The sequence below is a fragment of the Pipistrellus kuhlii genome, unplaced genomic scaffold (assembly GCF_014108245.1).
Source record: "Pipistrellus kuhlii isolate mPipKuh1 unplaced genomic scaffold, mPipKuh1.p scaffold_m20_p_2, whole genome shotgun sequence".
Classification (NCBI taxonomy): domain Eukaryota; kingdom Metazoa; phylum Chordata; class Mammalia; order Chiroptera; family Vespertilionidae; genus Pipistrellus; species Pipistrellus kuhlii.
In genome coordinates this window covers 177,533,809-177,551,732 of record NW_023425515.1, presented here as the reverse complement: position 1 = coordinate 177,551,732, position 17,924 = coordinate 177,533,809, and the positions used below count along the sequence as shown (strand labels likewise).

The 17,924-nt window shown below is 50.1% G+C and overlaps 1 protein-coding gene across 2 annotated transcripts in view; it reads right to left on the bottom strand.

Moving 5' to 3' along the window:
- The window catches only part of NKAIN1 (sodium/potassium transporting ATPase interacting 1), a 39,664-nt gene extending 35,761 nt beyond the window's left edge, over positions 1 to 3,903 (bottom strand). Inside the window, exon 1 of one of the 2 annotated variants that reach the window (XM_036446761.2) lies at positions 3,445 to 3,903. Coding sequence is in view for 1 of the 2 variants with exons in the window: in XM_036446760.2 (XP_036302653.1) it covers positions 3,445 to 3,498 (54 nt within the window). In the remaining variant the exon portion in view is untranslated. The remainder of the gene's footprint in view (positions 1 to 3,444) is intronic. The other variant, XM_036446760.2, reaches the window with a different exon arrangement.
- Between the last annotated feature and the right edge of the window lie 14,021 nt (positions 3,904 to 17,924).

Here is a 17,924-nt window from a genome sequence, read left to right as displayed (position 1 = left end):
GAATTGTTGTACTGTTGATGTTTGGCTCTGTTGACTAGTGAGTTTGCCGACCACTGCCACAAAGAAAGAGTGCAGGGGGCACCTGGATGCGTGGGCCACAACGCCTGCAGAACATTCCAAGGTACAGACAACATGAAGATAATAACAATGAAAAACTAAGGTTCATTCTGTGCTTGGCACAGTGCTAAATTCATTATGAGCACCTAATCCTTGCCACAACCCTACTTAACAGATGAAAAAACTGTGGCTCAGTAAGGGTAAGCAACTTACCTAAGGTCACAGCAAGAAAGAGACAGTTGGGGCTCAAAACCAGGTCTGACCTATCACACTCCCTGGCCTTGTCTCTTTACTGTGCACCTGAATGGTAGAGCCCCTATCTGCTTCTCCTACAGTTTTCAGCTGAGAAACAATCATCCTCTTCCTTCTCTGGCCCTTTCCACTGGATGAGCACACAGACTCCCTTCTCCCTAGGATAATGCCAGGCGGGTGAATTCCAGCATCTGGGAGCACTTTACAGAAGCTGCCAGGGAGCAGAGGCTCCTGGGGTGACAACTGAAGGGACCCACTCTGCAATCAGCTCAGACGGAGCAACAGAGCCAAGAGACCAATTTCCAAGTCCCTCTTCCGAGCTCCTCCCCACACCATCTCCTGTAACCCTCACAAGCTGCCAGAGCTGCCAGCCAAGACACAGGAGACTCAGCATCCCTGCCAGGTCATGTGTAACTCCAGATCCGCTTGAGCTGGTGAACCCTCTACATGGAAGAGCGGGACTTAGGCCGAGACCGGTTTGGCTCAGTGGATAGAGCGTCGGCTTGGGGACTGAAGGGTCCCGGGTTCGATTCCAGTCAAGGGCATGTACCTTGGTTGCGGGCATATCCCCAGTAGGGGGTGTGCAAGAGGCAGCTGATCAATGACTCTCTCTCATCGATGTTTCTAACTATCTCTCTCTCTTCCTCTCTGTGGAAAATCAATAAAATTAAAAAAAAAAAAAACAAAAAAAAAGAGCGGGACTTAGCTCATGAGAGCTAGAGGCAGCTGAGTGGGAGGCAGGGCGATTACCTTCATTCACCACATCATCTCTCTAGAGAGAGTAGTAAGCACTTCCCAAGGGACCCCTGACTTAATCAGGCCCAGAACTAATTACTACTATTTTATAAGTAAGAAGGCAACAGAGGATGCTGGTCAGCTGCCTGGCTGCACAGCCTGGATCCTACCTACACAACTTGGGCAAGTTACTTTACAGGGTCATTCTGAGGATTCAATGAGTTAATGGGTGGAAAAGTGCTTGCAATCACCTCGTAAGTGCTCCCTAAAGCTAACTATTGTTATTTTTAAAAAATAATTTATCATTGCAACCCTCATCTTTTATTTTGTATATACTTATTTTTGTTAAACCTCACCTGAGGATATTTTTCCCATTGATCTTTTGGAGAGAGTGGAAGAGAGAGGGGAAAACAGAGAGAAACATCCACCTATTGGTTATCTCCTGCATGGGCCCCACCTGGGGCCCGGGCCTGGGAGGAGGCTGCCACCAAGGTGTGTGCCCTCGACCGGAATCGAACCTGGGACCCTTTGGTCCGCAGGCGGACACTCTATCCGCTGAGCCAAACTGGCCAGGGCAAAGCTAACTGTTGTTATTATCATCAACAAAATGAGCCTGGGACAAACTCTTAATTAGTACTTATCTTTGGGGTGTGGAACTGGACATACAAGGAAAACTTACCTTTCTCTTCTGCTCTGTTTGATGATTTGTTGATTCATTCATTCTTACAACATGTGTGCATTACTTTGCTAATAAAAAAGCTCTAGTTTAAAATGCAAACACGAACGAGTACAGAAAAAGGAACCTTCTGAAAAGTTTTAGCACTTGTTGGCATTTTGTGTGCCTCACAGCAGATAAAGAAGGGTGTTTGTGCTGTGCGCCAGGAGTGGCCAAAACAACGGATTCACTCATTTGTTTTACGAATATTAATGGAGTGCCACGCACTGTTCCAGCTGCTGGGGATTTAGCAGGGAACAAGGCCGATCACGCCTGCCCTTCTGGAGTTTCCATTCCTCCTGTTCTTACTTAATCTCCTCTGCAACCCTCAAGGATGAGCAACTTACAGATCTGCAGACCAAGGCGGCCAGTGAGGGGAAGTCACTTGCCTGCGTGCCACCGCTGGGAGCAGAGCTACCACTGCCCAAGAGGGCAGGGCTGTGGATGGCAAGTTTGGGGCTGGTGTCCCCAAGGGGGGGAGGTCTGCCCATCCAGATGCAAAGCTTCACTGTGTTACTGCACACACCTGTGGTGGAGGGGCCGTGGAGCAGGCGAAAGTGGAGACCAGTCACTGAGGCAGGCACAACTCTCAGGCTTGTTTCGTCCATGGAGGTTCCCATGCGTCTCTACCCGGAGGAGCAGCGCAGCTTTAAAAATCCCCTGTTGTGGGGCCTCAGCTCTGGGGCGGAGAGGACCCCGGCCTCTCCTTAAGCACCTCCCCAATCCACCTGCCAGAGCCTGGAAGGAAGGGCAGTCGGTCCCCTTCCGCTCCTGAACTCACTCCACTAGCCTCCCCGGAGACAAGAACCTGGGTTCCCTAAGCTGGGGTCGGGCACAGCGTCCTCAGATGCTCCCATCCTCCCAGGGCACCCCTGAATGCCCAACTCGGTCCGTGCCAGCCCTGAGAGAGGACCGCTCTGCCTGCCCTCACCCCTGAAGCTCTGGTGGAGCGGATGACGGATGGAACACCCATGCCACGGTGTCCACAGGCAAAGCAGGGAGGGCGGCTCAGCGCCTGGTGAGTCAGACTGGCCAGCACCTGGCACCTCCGTGTGGCCCTTTCCAGGGGGTGGCTCCACTCCCAGGCCTGCTCAGTCCGGGGGTGAGGGGGGTGTGAGTGGGGGGCAGAAACAGCACAAAGGAGAGAAGGGTTCTTGGCGTCTAAGATCCCAACTGGATCCTAACACACACACAGATGGACATGGACCAGATCCAGAGATCTAGAGAGATGCCCAAGAGGAGCCCAGAGACACACACGCACAGGAGCGGAGACTGTGAGAAACGCTCCCGGGGCGGAGACCAGAGGCAGCAGCCCGGAGGGAAGGGAGACCCACGCAAACAAACGAGTGATCTAGGCAAACACACGGCAGGGGTAACCACGGATCCACACACCAGCCCCGGCCACATCCCCAGCCCCGGCCGGCTTGGGGGCTCCAGTCCCACAGCGCACCCCGCAACAGGAGGCCGGGCGCGCGGAGCCCGGGGCGCCGGGCGCACTCCCGGCCCGGGGCGCGCCGGCAAGAAGCGCACACAAAGAGACAGCGCGGCCAGCAGGGGCTGGCTCCGCCCGTCCGCTCCGTGACTCCGGGCCACCCCCCGCCCGGGCACTCTCCCCGGACACGCACCCAGGGACCCGCACCCACCCGCGCGCCCGGGACCCCGCCCGCCGCGCCCACCCCGCTCACCAGCTGCAGGCAGCAGAAGGCGACGAGCGTGCAGCGCCCGCTGCACTTGCCCATGGCTCCGGGGCCGCGCAGGCCGCCCGCCGCGGCGCCCGTCTGCTCGGCGGCTCGCTCCCTCCGCCCCGGGCGGTCTCCGCGCTCCTCCCGCTGGGCGCCCCGGGCGGCGGGGCCGGGCGCTCAGGGCCGGGGACGCGAGCGCCGGGTCCTCGGCGCCGGGGCGGGCCGCCCGCGCTCTGGGTCCATGGTCGGTCCGTCCGCCGCGCCTTCTTTGTCTGCCCGGCCGGGCGCCCGGCGCACCCCTGCCCCGGGGCGGCCGGCGGGGAGCGCGGGGCGGGGAGCGGGGAGCGCACACACCGGCGCGGCGCGGAGAGCTCTGCCAGCGGGGGCAGCCGCCCGGCGCTCCGCGGCCACGGCTCCCGGCCCCACCACGTGGCTCCGCCGCCGCCGCCGAGAGGGAGGGGGGAGGAGGGGAGGGAGGGGAGGTGGGGCGGGGCGGCCGCGGGAGGCAGAGGCGGTGGGAAGGGTAGGGGAGCGGGGAGTTGGGGGAGAGAGGCGGGGAGTGCGGTGGGGAAAGCGCAGGCCTGGGGGCTGACAGCCCCGGGTCAGACCCGGACTTCACGGCCTGCTCCCTCTCTCTGTGACCTTGGGCACATCACGTCGCCTCTCCGGGTCTCAGTTTTCTTAAACAAAGTAGGACTAAGGATGTCGCTTCAGTGTTGCCATGAAGAGGAAAGGTGTTTGTGTGAACAAAGCACTGAGCCCTGTGCCTGGCCTCCTGAGGGCGCTGGGCACCCCTCTCTGTCCAGCCTGTCTGTAGGGTCTTGGTTGGGGTTCAAACTTTGTCCCTCCATTTTCCACTCCAGTTCCCAGATCTGCTGAATGCCTGGTCACATTCCCTTCCCTCTTTTCTTCTCCTGGCATTTATTGGGCCCTGACTGCATACACAGACACACACACACACACACACACACACACACACACGGATCCAGAAATGAACCCTGCTGTTCCGGAACCCACTGGTCGAGCCTCCCACTCAGGCTCCCAGGGGCAGGCCTGCCTGGCCAGCCCTTGGCCCAGGCTGCAGAGGGGAAGGGCGACGGGAAGGGCTTGCCCTGGAAGACTGCCTTCTCCAAGACGTCCCCCCAAAACTTTCAACTCTTTTTTTTTTTTAATATATTTTATTGATTTTTTTACAGAGAGGAAGAGAGAGGGACAGAGAGTCAGAAACATCGATGAGAGAGAATCATCAATCAGCTGCCTCTTGCACACTCCCCACCGGGGATGTGCCGGCAACCAAGGTACATGCCCTTGACCAGAATCGAACCCGGGGACCCTTCAGTCCCCAGGCCGACGCTCTATCCACTCAGCCAAACCTGTCCCGGCGAAAAACTCTCAACTCTTAAACACATCCTAAATCCATTAAACCATCCCTGCCCCACAGCTAAGTTAAAAAAAAAAAAAAAAATTCTCAAGAAGCATCGATCAAATGCTCAAACCTCAGAGGAAAGGTAGGAGAGAGTGGGGGTAAGGGAGAGAGATCATCCAAAGGACTTGTATGCGTATGTATAAGCATAACCAATGGACACAGACAACAGGGGGTGAGGGCATGATTGGACGGGTGGGGGGGGGGATAGGGAGATAAGGACACTAATATAGTACCTTAATCAATAAGGGGAAAAAATTCAAAAAAATCCTCACCTGAGGATATATTTACATTTTTAATTTTAGAGCTAGAGGGAGAGAGAAACATCCATCAGTTGCCTATTTGTGCACCCCAATCCACCTGCAACCTAGGTATGTCCCCTGACCAGGCATCGAACCCATGACCTTTTGGAGTATGGAAGGGCACTCCAACTGACTGACAGTCCATGTGGCCAGGGCCACACTGACTTCTCGTGGTCTCTTGATGATTAGCATCACTCAGATGGGAATCCCTCATCCCCCCTCCAGGCTTCTCTATTCCGTTTGGCCTGTGAACTGTGCCTTCCAGCCAGCATCTGTGAAACACCTACTCTGTGCCAGGCTCTCCCCTGGAGAGAAGGGGGTGCACCAGCCTCTGCACTCACAGAGAGAACATCTGGAGAGGAAAAGTCATTAAAACAAGAGGCCCTGGCAGAACATTTCTGATTCTTGCCCTTCCTCTCCAGCCCTCTTGACTCAGAAGGCAGTATGGCAGAGATTAAGACCATGGTTTGGACCCCAACAGCCCGGGCTCCAGGCCCAGCACTGCCACTTGTAAGCTGCTTACATAGTGAGCACTCAAATGCATGCTTATCTACTCCCGGGACTGGCTGCATGCTTTGTGGGGTCCAGTGCAAAACGCCAATGCAAGGCTCCTTGTGAAGGAATTAAGAATGATGACACAGCAGAGCAGGAAAACAAGCACAGGGGGGCCTTGCATGACTCAAGCCAGCCCTGTTCTCCCTGAACTATCGAAACGGTCTCTTCACTAGTCACCCGCCGTCTACTCACTCCTTCGCTGTGCCACCCGGCATGTTAAAGTACTCGGGAAACTCAGAGAATTGCAACAACACGTGCTGAGGTTTTCACTTGGTATAACGAGCTGAGATAATAGTGGGGAACTTTTCTCAGCCGTGCTCGTGCTCGGGGGAGTAACAGCTGGGTCCAGCCAGGCTCCGTGACTAGACAGCCTCCCAGGAGTCTGTGAAGTCCCTGAAATAATATGCAAAGCCTTGCAGGAGCAGATGTGCTTTTTTTCCCTGGGAACAGGGTCCACAGCTTTCATCAGATTCTCCAAAGAGTTTGTTTCCCACAAAAGAATAACAAATCAGCTCACAAAGGATCAGCCGAGGTGTGACAGTTCTCTACCAGGTCCTCTTCAGGGTCTCTTCCAGAGAGAGCGTCTGCCAGTTGCTTCTGTGCTAGCAATGCAGTTCAATAATAATAACAACAATAACAGCTACCATTTCTCGGGAGGGGGGGTCTCTCTAAGCCAGGCACTTGACATAGAGTGTCTCACTGAATCTTTATAGACCCCACCTGGGCTGTGACCGGCCCTTGCAAAGTTTTTGGCTCTCTCCTGCCTGTGGTACCTGTTCCAACGCCTGGCTAACTCAGTCTCTTTTTATTTATTTATTTTTATTTTTATTGATTTCATAGAGGAAGGGAGAGAGGTACAAACATCAATGATGAGAGACAATCATTGATCTGCTGCCCCCTGCACAGCCTCTACTGGGGACAGAGCCCACAACATGGCCATGTGCCCTGACCGGGAATCGAACCGTGACCTCCTGGTTCATAGGTCAACACTCAACCACTGAGCTACATCAGCCAGGCTAGCTGACTCACTCATAGGCCTGCCCAGTGGGAACAGGGATGGCCTGAGTGATTCAGCAGAACTAGCCTTGGTCTCTGGGTCATTCTCACCTATTACAAGTCTTACCCTGATGAACCCGCACACACCGTGCCCTCTCTCACTTCTGGGCTTTGCATTATGTTCTTTCTGTCTAGACCGCATCTCCCATCCAGATTCTTGCCTGAAGAATTTCTATTTAAATTTCCAATCTCAACTTCCTCCTGGAGGCCTTCCTTCACACTGTGATCCGGGGGAAGGGCCCTTCCTTTGGGCTCCTAGAGAGTCTGTGACACCTTTATCCCAGCTTTTACGGAGACTTCCTGTACTTGCCTAGTTTTGCTTTTTTCCCCCCGATAGACTGTGAGCTGTACGAGGACAGTGACTGTTATAAATTATCTCCATATCCCATAGGGCTCTGATGATATCAGCAGTCAGCAAATATGTGGAGAATGGATGATCTTCCCAGCCTCAGGCCCTGGTGTAACTTGTGTCCTCTTTACCACCGGAGAGTCCTGGGCTCTAAGGGGGCGGGCGATCTAAGTATAGGAACAGATGGACCGGTCTTAGGCAAGAAGTTGGAGGGGCTGAAACCAGTTTGGCCCAGTGGATAGAGCATCGGCCTGCGACTGAAAGGTCTCCGGTTCAATTCTGGTCAAGAACATGTACCTTGGTTGCGGGCACATCCCCAGTGGGGTGTGTGTGTGTGTGTGTGTGTGTGTGTGTCAAGAGGCAGCTGATCGATAATTCTCTCTCTCATCGATGTTTCTAACTCTCTATCCCTCTCTCTTCTTCTCTGAAAAAAAAATCAATAAAATATATTAAAAGAAGAAGAAGAAGAAGAAGAAGAAGAAGAAGAAGAAGAAGAAGAAGAAGAAGAAGAAGAGGAAGAAGAAGAAGAAGAAGAAGTTGGAGGGGGTTTGGAGCTGGGATGACGTCAGGAGGTGCTTGGAGTAGGCAACACGGAGGATGACTAACCCCTCAGCTACGGAAGGTTTGTGGGGAAAAGGAAGAATTCGGTAATACAGGACAGAGATGAGTCGGAACACAAATCAGCCCCGCAGAGGCCCAGTAGGAGCTGCTGAAGTGCTGAGGTTCCTGGGGAGGTACAAGTGCCATCCTCGGCTTAAACCAGGGTTTCATCTTAGTCCCTCCGGGGGTTAAAACGCCAAAGCATCTGAGGAAGTTCACTCATCAGATAGCCAAAATGTCAAACCTGTATCTCCTTCTTCCAAGTAAGAGGACTGAACGTGCTCACTAAGTATAGTTTCTGGGGGTGTTTTCTGATGCCAACGAGTTCTCCAACACCAGCTGGTTGTCCGACAATTTAATTCAGTTCTGGCACTTACTGGAGGTAGCGAAGGGCCGCAGCGTCAGGGTTCAGTGCCGCAGACTGCCTCCGCTTCACGTGCCGATCTCTGGCCACTCCTGCTTCTGATCAGCCAGACAGAAACCGAGGGTTCCCACCACACCTCCTCAGGTTCCATAACTTGCTTGTAAACAGTTCACAGAACTCAGGAAGTTAATTTACTTTCCTTCACTGTTTATTATAAAAGCTACAAATGGGCCAGCTGGCGTGGCTTAGAGGCTGAGCGTTGATCTATGAACCAGGAGGTCATGTTTAATTCCCAGTCAGGCCATATGCCCTAGTTGCAGGCTCCATCCCTTGTGTGGGGTACGCAGGAGACAGCTGATCAACTATCTCTCTCAGTATTGATGTTTCTCTCTCCCACTCCCTTCCTCTCTGAAATCAATAAAAATATCTATGCAAGCCGAAACCGGTTTGGCTTAGTGGATAGAGCGTCAGCCTGCGGACTGAAGAATCCCGGGTTCGATTCCAGTCAAGGGCATGTACCTGAGTTTCGGGCACGTCCCCGGTGAGGGGCATGCAGGAGGCAGCTGATCAATGACTCTCTCTCATCAATGTTTCTAACTCTCTATCTCTCCCTTCCTCTCTGTAAAAAATCAATAAAATATATTTTAAAAAATATATATCTATGCAAATAAAAGGGTAATATGCAAAAAAAGGGGGGTAATATGCTAATTAGACTGGACATCCTTCCAGGCAAAGCTAGGTGGCAGGGGCCAAGGCAGAGGCAATTAGGGGCTATCAGGCCAGCAGGGAAGCAGTTAGGGGGTGATCAAGACAGCAGGGTGGCAGTTAGGGGTCAATCAAGGTAGCCAGGAGGCAGTTAGGAGGCAGCCAGGCTGACAGGGGCGCAGTTAGGGGGTGACCAGGCCAGCAAAGGGACAGTTAGGGGGCGATCAGGCTGGCAAACAGAGGCAGTTATGGGTGATGAGGCAGGCAGGCAGGTGACCAGTTAGGAGCAAGTGGTCCCACAGAGATCATGCCTAAACTGGCAGCTGGACATCCCCTGAGGTGTCCTGGATTAGAGACAAAGCAGGCCGGGCTAAGGGACTCCCCCAGCGCATGCATGAATTTCGTGCACCAGGCCCCTCTAATAAATATATATAAAAAAGCTACAAATGAACGGCCAGACAAAGAGGTACACAGGGCAATGTCTGGAAGGGCTCTGGGTGCTTCTGTCCCTGTGGAGTTGGGTGTGTCCCCTCCTAGCAGGCTCACCAGCCAGACGCTGCTCTGGCTCTCACTGTTCAGGAGTTTTCACAGAGCCCAGTCTCCAGGCTGACAGTTTCCACTATCTAATCACTTGGCCTTCCCGGCGATCAGCACATCCTGAGTCTGTCTTAGGGGTCCCCTCACAGCAACCCTCTGAGGAAGGTATTATCAAGGGACCCCTGAGTGACAAGAGGCACTCCTATCACTGTGGACACTCCCAGAGTTTTAGGAACTCTGGGCCAGGAATGGAGAGAAAGACCAAATATATTTCTGTATTATGTCACACATATTCTGGTTTCTCCCCGGATGGTATAAATTTTTGCCTTTTATATTATGTCATAATCACAAACACCTATGAAGCATTCTATACTAGGCACTGTTATGAGCGATTTCTTTTTCTTTTTTTTAAAATATATTTTATTGATTTTTTTACAGAGAGGAAGAGAGAGGGATAGAGAGTTAGAAACATCGATGAGAGAGACATCGACCAGCTGCTTCCTGCACCCCCAATGGGGATGTGCCCGCAACCAAGGTACATGCCCTTGACCGGAATCGAACCCGGGACCTTTCAGTCTGCAGGCGGACACTCTATCCACTGAGCCAAACTGGTTTTGGCTGTTCTGAGCGATTTCAACACATTGATTCATTAAACCTCACAGCAACCCTCTGAGGAAGATATTATCCCCATCCCCATTTTCCAGATGAGGAAACTGAGGCTCGGAGAGGTTAGCTCACTTGTCCATGGTCACACCACAAGGAAGTGGCAGGATCAGGATTTGAACCTGGCAAAATGACATTTCTTTACAACTCCTATTCCATTCTTTACAGAGTTCAAACTTCTTTGTCTTAGAATCAGACCCCTTTCTTCAAAAGAAATAATAATTTCTAAAACTGAAAATAGCAGAATGCTCAGGTTGTGAGGGGAGGGACTGGCGCCCTGCTGTCAGTCTGCACTCACCTGTGAAGCCCCCCACATCAGCGCAGCAATCCAAGGTCTCTCAGGAGCAAGTGGAAACACCACTGGCCTCCATGATCTTCAAGCCCCCTGTTTTGGAGAGGGGAGAGACAAAGAGAGGGGAGAGACAAAGAGAGGGGAGAGACAAAGAGAGGGGAGAGACCAAGAGAGGGGAGGCGGAGGGCAGAGAGGTTCGGGGTTTCTGTAAAGTCACACAGCTGGATCCCAAGTTCTCCAGGGCAGTTCCAGGACTGTGCCTGGCACTGAGGTAGGAGCTTTGCAAGCAAAGATAAGTTCCCCTGAGGATCCTTGGGATAAAGACCTGGGTTTAGCACACTGGCCACCAGTGTGACATTGTGTGTGTGTGTGTCCCCCCCCCTGCCCCCCGCTTATATTCTTAAATACAGCAGTTTCACGCATTTGTCTATCCTCTCACCCCTGATGGCATCTGAGTTTGTGACTCTTGAGTCTGTGGGAGAGGAAGACGAAACAAACAGACAGTTACAAGCACTACGAGAGCATGGCATAGCATCTGTGAGGCACAGAACCGGGATGGATAGCTTTGCCTGCGAACAGGTAGTGATGGAAAACTTTAGGGAAAAGATGATGCCTGAAATACAATTGCCAGTCAGAAAAAGAAGTGCAGACACAAAAAGCACCTAACCGAAAGGTGCACTTCAGGGACTAGGCCCCCTTTAGTGTAACTTCTGCACATACTTTCCCTTCTTCCTATTGTCGCCAACGCCCCTCTCCAATCAACCATCTTTAAAATCTCAGTTCCAGAGCAAATCTTAAAAGGAAAAACAAATCTCTGATAAGAGCAGAGGGTGGAGAAATAAAGGAAGACAGGACAGGGTGTATATGAATGGGCAGAGTCCAGATCAGAACAGCTTTTTTTTTTTTTTTTTTTTAAATTGTTTTCAGAGAGGAAGGGAGAGGGAGAGAGAGAGACAGAAACATCAATGATGAAAGAAAATCATTGATCTGCCACCTTCTGCCCACCCCCTTCTGGAGATCGAGCCCAAAACCCAGGCATGTGCCTCGACCGGGAATCCAACTATGACTTCCTGGTTCATAGGTCAATACTCAAGCCATGAACCACCCCAGCCGGGCAGATCAGAACAGCTTTGATGGCAATAAAGCTTGTAGAACGTTAACTCCCCTTCTCTGGGCCTGTGGGGTCCAGAATCCCTAGCACAGAACCTTCTGACACCAAGAGAAGTCTCCCTTTGCACTAGCTCTTGGAAGGCTGTATGGACTTTCAAATAAGGCCAGCTGAGCGGGGGACATTGAGAGGCAAGCAGTCCTCTTCGATTGGCCCCACAGTCCGTTGGGCCTTTATTGGGCAGCACTGGGCTTGGCCAAGGCCAGCTGGGGAAAGGAAGGCAGCTCAGGTCCCTCCAGCAGGTTCCAAATGCTCTCATAGGATTCTCAACTCCCTGCTGGCCCCTGGCCCCTTATCATTTTCTGTAAGTCCTCACCCAGGCACCCTCACAGCCAAACAATTCATCAAATCCCCAAACCACCACCTGAGAGTCTGGAAAAGGCCACAGAGGCCCTCTAATTGCGTGGCTCCCAAATGTTAGTGTACAGACCTGCATCTGCATCAGGGCCCCACACCAGCCCAACTCAAGCAAATCTCTAGAGGTGGGACCTGATCATGGGGATTTAAAAAATATACTCCTCAGGGGTCCTGACGAGCAGCTCCAGCCCTCATTCAACACAGCAGAGGCATTCCTGTCAGGGGTCACCCAGCTCTGCCTGCACACCGGAGCGGAGGAACGCGGGCCACTCTGTGTGGACGGCTCTGATTCCGTAGCTTTCTTCGCCGAGTATAAATCTGCCTTCTTCCACTTTGTCTCGGCTCTGCATTTTGAGGTCCCCCGCCCCCCCCCGCCCCTCCAGCAGGATGAGTGCTTTCTCTTTTCCAATGTAGCCTTTAAAAATATCTATATATTGCCGAAACCGGTTTGGCTCACTGGATAGAGCGTCGGCCTGCGGACTGAAAGGTCCCAGGTTTGATTCCGGTCAAGGGCATGTATATTGGCTGTAGGCACATCCCCGGTAGGGGGTGTGCAGGAGGCAGCTGGTCGATGTTTCTCTCTCATCGATGTTCCTGGCTCTCTATCCCTCTACCTTCCTCTCTGTGAAAAATCAATAAAATATATTTTTTTAAAATAAATAAATAAATACATATATTTTTTTATTGATTTTACAGAGGAAGGGATAGAGAGAGATGGAAGCATCAATGATGAGAGAGAATCATTGATCAGCTGCCTCCTGCACACCCCCCACTGGGGACTGAGCCCACAACCCAGGCATGTGCCCTTGACTCTATCCATTGAGTCAAACCAGCTAGGGTCCAATGTAGCTTTTTGATGTTCAAAGACAGTGATCTCATTGATCTTCCCTCGTTCCCACAACTGTTCCCCACAATGACCTTCTCAGTGAGGACCTGGAACCAAAGTGTCCTCAGGTGTGGTCCTCCGACCACAGCCAAGAAAGTCTGCTGGCGCCCTTTCCATAGGAGAAAACCCATGGCTGCCAGCCTGGCTTCAAGACACTTTGTACTCAGGCTCCTTCTAACTTTTCAGGGTTCCTACTCACCTGTCGCTTCCAACATGCTATCACCACTGCACGCTGTGTCAGTTTTGAATACACTAGATTTAAAAAAAAATTAAATTAACTTATTATCTGTGTATATATCTTACCATTTCGAATACACCAGATTTGATCTGTGCGCATCCATGCTTCTCATCCATATTTTTCCACTCTAAGACTGTACGTATCCCCCTCTCAGTCCCCCTTCTCCCAATATCTAACCTTCCTGTGGGATTCACTTTAAGTGTCATTTCCTTAGTAAAAGTTTCTCTTATTGCTCCTTAGGCACTGCCTCCTTCTTTGTAGGGATCTCTGACAGTTTGTATTGGATTGTATTTGGATTGCTTGCTTATTTGTTACTAAAACATGTACATGACAAGACACAAAGCACAAATAAATGTGGCAACGTTTTTCTGGAGTTTCATTCTACTTGGTGCTCAGTGATTTAAAGCATGTATTAATGTAAAACAAGCGCAACTATCGATATTTTTATGAAGCAGCACACAAAACTCATACATTTAAATAGTCTATTTCACTGGAAAAAAAGGGAGGGGGACTGCTTCAGATTAAGAGACACTGGAGAGATAGAATAGCCAAATGCATGACTTGGTTGATTCCAGATTGAAAGCTATGAGGACATTTAAAAAATATATTTTATTGGATTTTTTTACAGAGAGGAAGGAAGAGAGAGAAACATTGATCAGCTGCCTCCTGCACACCCCCCATTGGGGATGTGCCCACAACCAAGGTACATGCCCTTGACAGGAATCGAACCTGGGAGCTTTCAGTCTGCAGGCCGATACTCTATCCACTGAGCCAAACCGGTTTCGACTACGAGGACATTTTTGATACTGAGGAAATTGTAATATGACTGTTAGATGGTACAATGGAGTCGCTGTTAATTTGCTAGGTGTGGTAATAGTATTGTGGTTATAAAAGTGAATGTCCTTAGGAGATACCTGTTAGAGTGAGTATTTAGGAATATTTGGGAATAAAGAATTATGTCACCGTCTTCAACAGCCATTGAAAATGATATATAGGTATGCATGTGAGACAAGAGATTGTTAAATCGAGGTGGAACATATAGATACTCCTCGACTTTCGATGGGGCGATAGCCCGTTGTAAGTGGAAAGTATCATAAGTAAAAAATGCATTTAGTAACTACACTGTGGAACATCAGTCGTTTCCCCTTGTGATCCCGGGGCTGTCTGGGGGCTGTGGCTCGCTGCCACTGCCCAGCATCACAAGGCAGCATCATACTGCATATCGCTAGCCCAGGAAAAGATCAGAACTCAAAATTCGAAGCATAGTTTCTACTGAATGCATATTGCTTTTGTACCATTGTAAAGTGGAAAGTGTCAGGGAATGTTTGAAAATTTTCAAAATAAAATGTCTGGGGGAGGGGGGTTTAAATTATACATTTTACAAATTCATGCTAAAATTTCAAAAATAATCTCAGGAGTCCCTTTTTCTGCTCCAGCTCATTCTCTCTGGCCATTAAGAACATTTCATGGAGAAGATTGAGAAGCCCTAATTTTTGTTTTTCTCCCACCATTGTGCCCCAGGAGCCCCCAAAGAGGCTAGGACTGTCATTTCTGTATTCTCAGAACTAGGCATGGCCTGCCACCGAGGGATGAATAAATGCTCCCTGAATAGGCAAAACCACTAACTTACATGCATGTGACCTTGGGAAACTGTATGTACACGCAGGCTCCCCTTCTGTAAAAGGAGGTTGGACTCGACGACCTAACGTCCTTTCTAGCCCTAGCTCCATGGATGCTATACTCGGGGCATGAAAGGCAGGTCAGCGGCCTTTTCTACATAAAACCCATCTCACCAAGCAGAGATGATCACAGTGAATTGGTCTTTGCTCTCTGGCCAAGCTCCTACCTTTCAGCTGAGCCAGGGGCTTTGGGAGAAGTATTCTTAAAAATCCACAGCACATGTGATAGAGCAGTGCTTTTCCTGAGAGCCAGAGGGTGGCAGGGCAAGTCAACTGAGCTTTAGACTGCCCTCTTGGCTGTAGTCATAGCATTGGCTAACACCAGTGTCTTCAACCTTGATTGCACATTGCAATCACTTAAGGAAGCTTTAAAATATACTGATTTTCACCCCAGGGACTCTGATTTAATTGGCTTGGGGAAATGATCTAAGCATCTGGGTTTTTAAAGGCTACCTAGGTGATTCTATGTGCATTCTAAGGCCAACATCATGATGATGGGGTGAGAGCTCTAGTTGGATTTACATCTTGGCTTTGCCATTTCCAAGTTGCCTGGGGTATTACTTCTCTTTGAACTTGTTGACCCGTATGTGACAATCAAGTGAGATAATGCATAAAACATGGAGCCAGAAAGAACAGCTAACTAGTTAAGGACAACTATTTTAAAAAACACTTTTTTTTTTTATTGATTTCAGAGAGGGAAAGAGGGAGAGAGATAGAAACATCAATGATGAGAATCATTGATCGGCTGCCTCTTGCACGTCCCCACTAGGGATTGAGCTCACAACTTGGGCATGTGTCCTGACCGGGAATGGAACAGTGACCTCCTGGTTCATAGGTCGACACTCAACCCCCAACCCATGCTGGCTGGGCAAGGACAACTATTAATGAGTAAACACGAGACGAAACCAGTTTGGCTCAGTGGTAGAACGTCGGTCTGCGGACTGAAAGGTCCTGGGTTCGATTTTGGTCAAGGGCATGTTGCGGGCACATACCTGGTAGGGGGTGTACAAGAGGCAGCTGGTCTATGTTTCTCTCTCATCAACGTTTCTAGCTCTCTCTCTCTCTCCCTTCCTCTCTGTAAAAATCCATAAGATATATTTTTAAAAAATGAGTAGACATCAGAAGCCTCTGTGGCTCTCCTAGGAAAGATGAACATTTTTTGAGTTTGAAGAGCAGTGCTTCTCAAACTTGCATCAAAATCACCTGGAGGACTTGTAAAAGATGGCTGAATACCTCCTTTCCTCAAAGTGTCTGATTCAGCAAGTCTCAGTCTCAGGCGGGGCTCTGAAATTTGCGTTTCTAGCAAGTTCCCAGGTGATGCTGATGCTGCCAGTCCAGAAACCACACCCGGAGAATCACTGTGCTTGAACAGGGTTTCTCAGCACCACGAATGGCATTTTGGAGCACCCAATTCTTTGAGCACCTTTGGCCTCTCCCATAGATGTGCTCTCCAGTGGTGACAATCAAACATGTCTCCAGGTACTGACAGGTGTCCTTGGAAGGCAACATTGCCCAGATCAGCCCTACTGCTCTAGAGGACACAGGTTAAAGACAAATCTAAGAATGTAGGTGGGTTTCAGAGGCAGGTGAGAAAAAGAAGTTGAAGCCTAGAAGAAAGGAGGAGAGTTTGGGATAGCTCAGGGATTCATGCAGAGGGGGGGCACCCACTCAGAGCTTTCTTGGAGAAAGATCATTATGGGTCTGGGGTACGGAGATAGTTGACCAAGTGTGCAGGCTCAAAACTCAAATTTGGCTTCATTTGGTCCCACAGGAACAGAGGCTGTTAAGTCTGGCCCCTCCTTCCATCCTGGGACACAGCAGCCAAGCCCTAAAATCCCTAGGAAGGAGCAATTCTGTCCTAACTCAGATGGCCTGACAGTTTTTCCCTCAGGCCTAACTGCCTGCAGCCCCGAATTGCCCAGGGCTCTCACACCGCAGGTTCCCATCCACACACCTTGAGAATTAACAAGCAGCGGACGCCTGGTCTATCTGCGAGAACAAATAACTTTGCAGTTTCACTGTGAAGAAGGAACTCTGACAAGAGCCCTGACTTGTCCAAATCCACCTCCCTGACAGTTCAGTCTACAAAACTCAACCATCCAATGAGGGGGTGGGGGGTGGGGCGGAAATCTGGCTCTTTCAAGTGCCAACAGTATTAAGTGTTAAGAGACGGTGGAAGTCAAAGGGAAATTAACTGAAAACCAGAGATGCCATTACTCATTCGGGAGCAATCTCTCTCCCAAAGCGAGAATACAATTTGCACCCTCTGGGGATGTTTTATACTCAAATCTTTATTCCCCAGGCGAGGGCCTCTATTTTCCTCAAATTCTAAGTGGTGCTGCTACTTTCTACTAATAGCCTCTCCCCAGCCCTTTGGAGGCACTTGGCAGGAGAGAAGGGGCTAAGGTTAGAGGAAAGCCCTGCAGTCTCCAGGCCCTCGTTCTACCCAATCACTGCCAACTTCTCAAGGGATTATTAGGCTTTTAAAAGTGCAATGTCAAGGTTCAAGCCCCGGTTTACCCCAAGCCAAGAAAGAAGGGTGAGCAGAGGGCACTGAACTAATTATGAGGTATGTGGACTTTAAAAGGGATTAGGGAGTAGCCTGTGACAGTGGAGGCGCTGTGAAGAGCAGTTTGCAAAGCATCTTCGGCCAAACCTCTCCTGGTTAAGGGCATAACCATACATGTAATTATTGCTCAGGCCCGAAATGAGTCATCATTCCCTTTGAAGATCCCACTATAACTTGTACCCTAAAGGGTCCAAGCAGTCTGGCAGTTAAATCTTCAGGCCCAATGTTTCTAACGTTCCTGGGAAACAGTGTTCTGTGGAATATCCTTTAGAAAACCTCAACCTATAGGATCAGGTTCATGAAGCACAAGCTTCCCAGGATTTGGTTATCACCTGCTGTTCTCCCCCAATAACAATGCTGAAGTTCAACGCATATGTTCTTTGTCCATCTGGCAAAAGCCCCACTCATTTGTTAAGTCCAATCTAAGCATAATCACATAATGTGGAAAACTCTCTTAACGCTCCCAGGTACAATAAATTGCTGTTTCCAGTGGTCTTTATTAAAATTTTATCCCCAGTGTATTAAAAGTGATGGAATTGATAGCTTTACCATCCTCCTGGCTCCTTCATTAATGAGTTAAATATTGGACGTGTGCTCACTTAAAACCATTCCTTCTCTAAGTTAAGATACACAGATGATTCAGGTTGGTGAGCTTAAGTATAAAACCAAACATGTTAGAACAGGTTGGAGGCATGAAGACCTTTATGAAATATGAGATTCAGTTGAAACTGGTTTGGCTC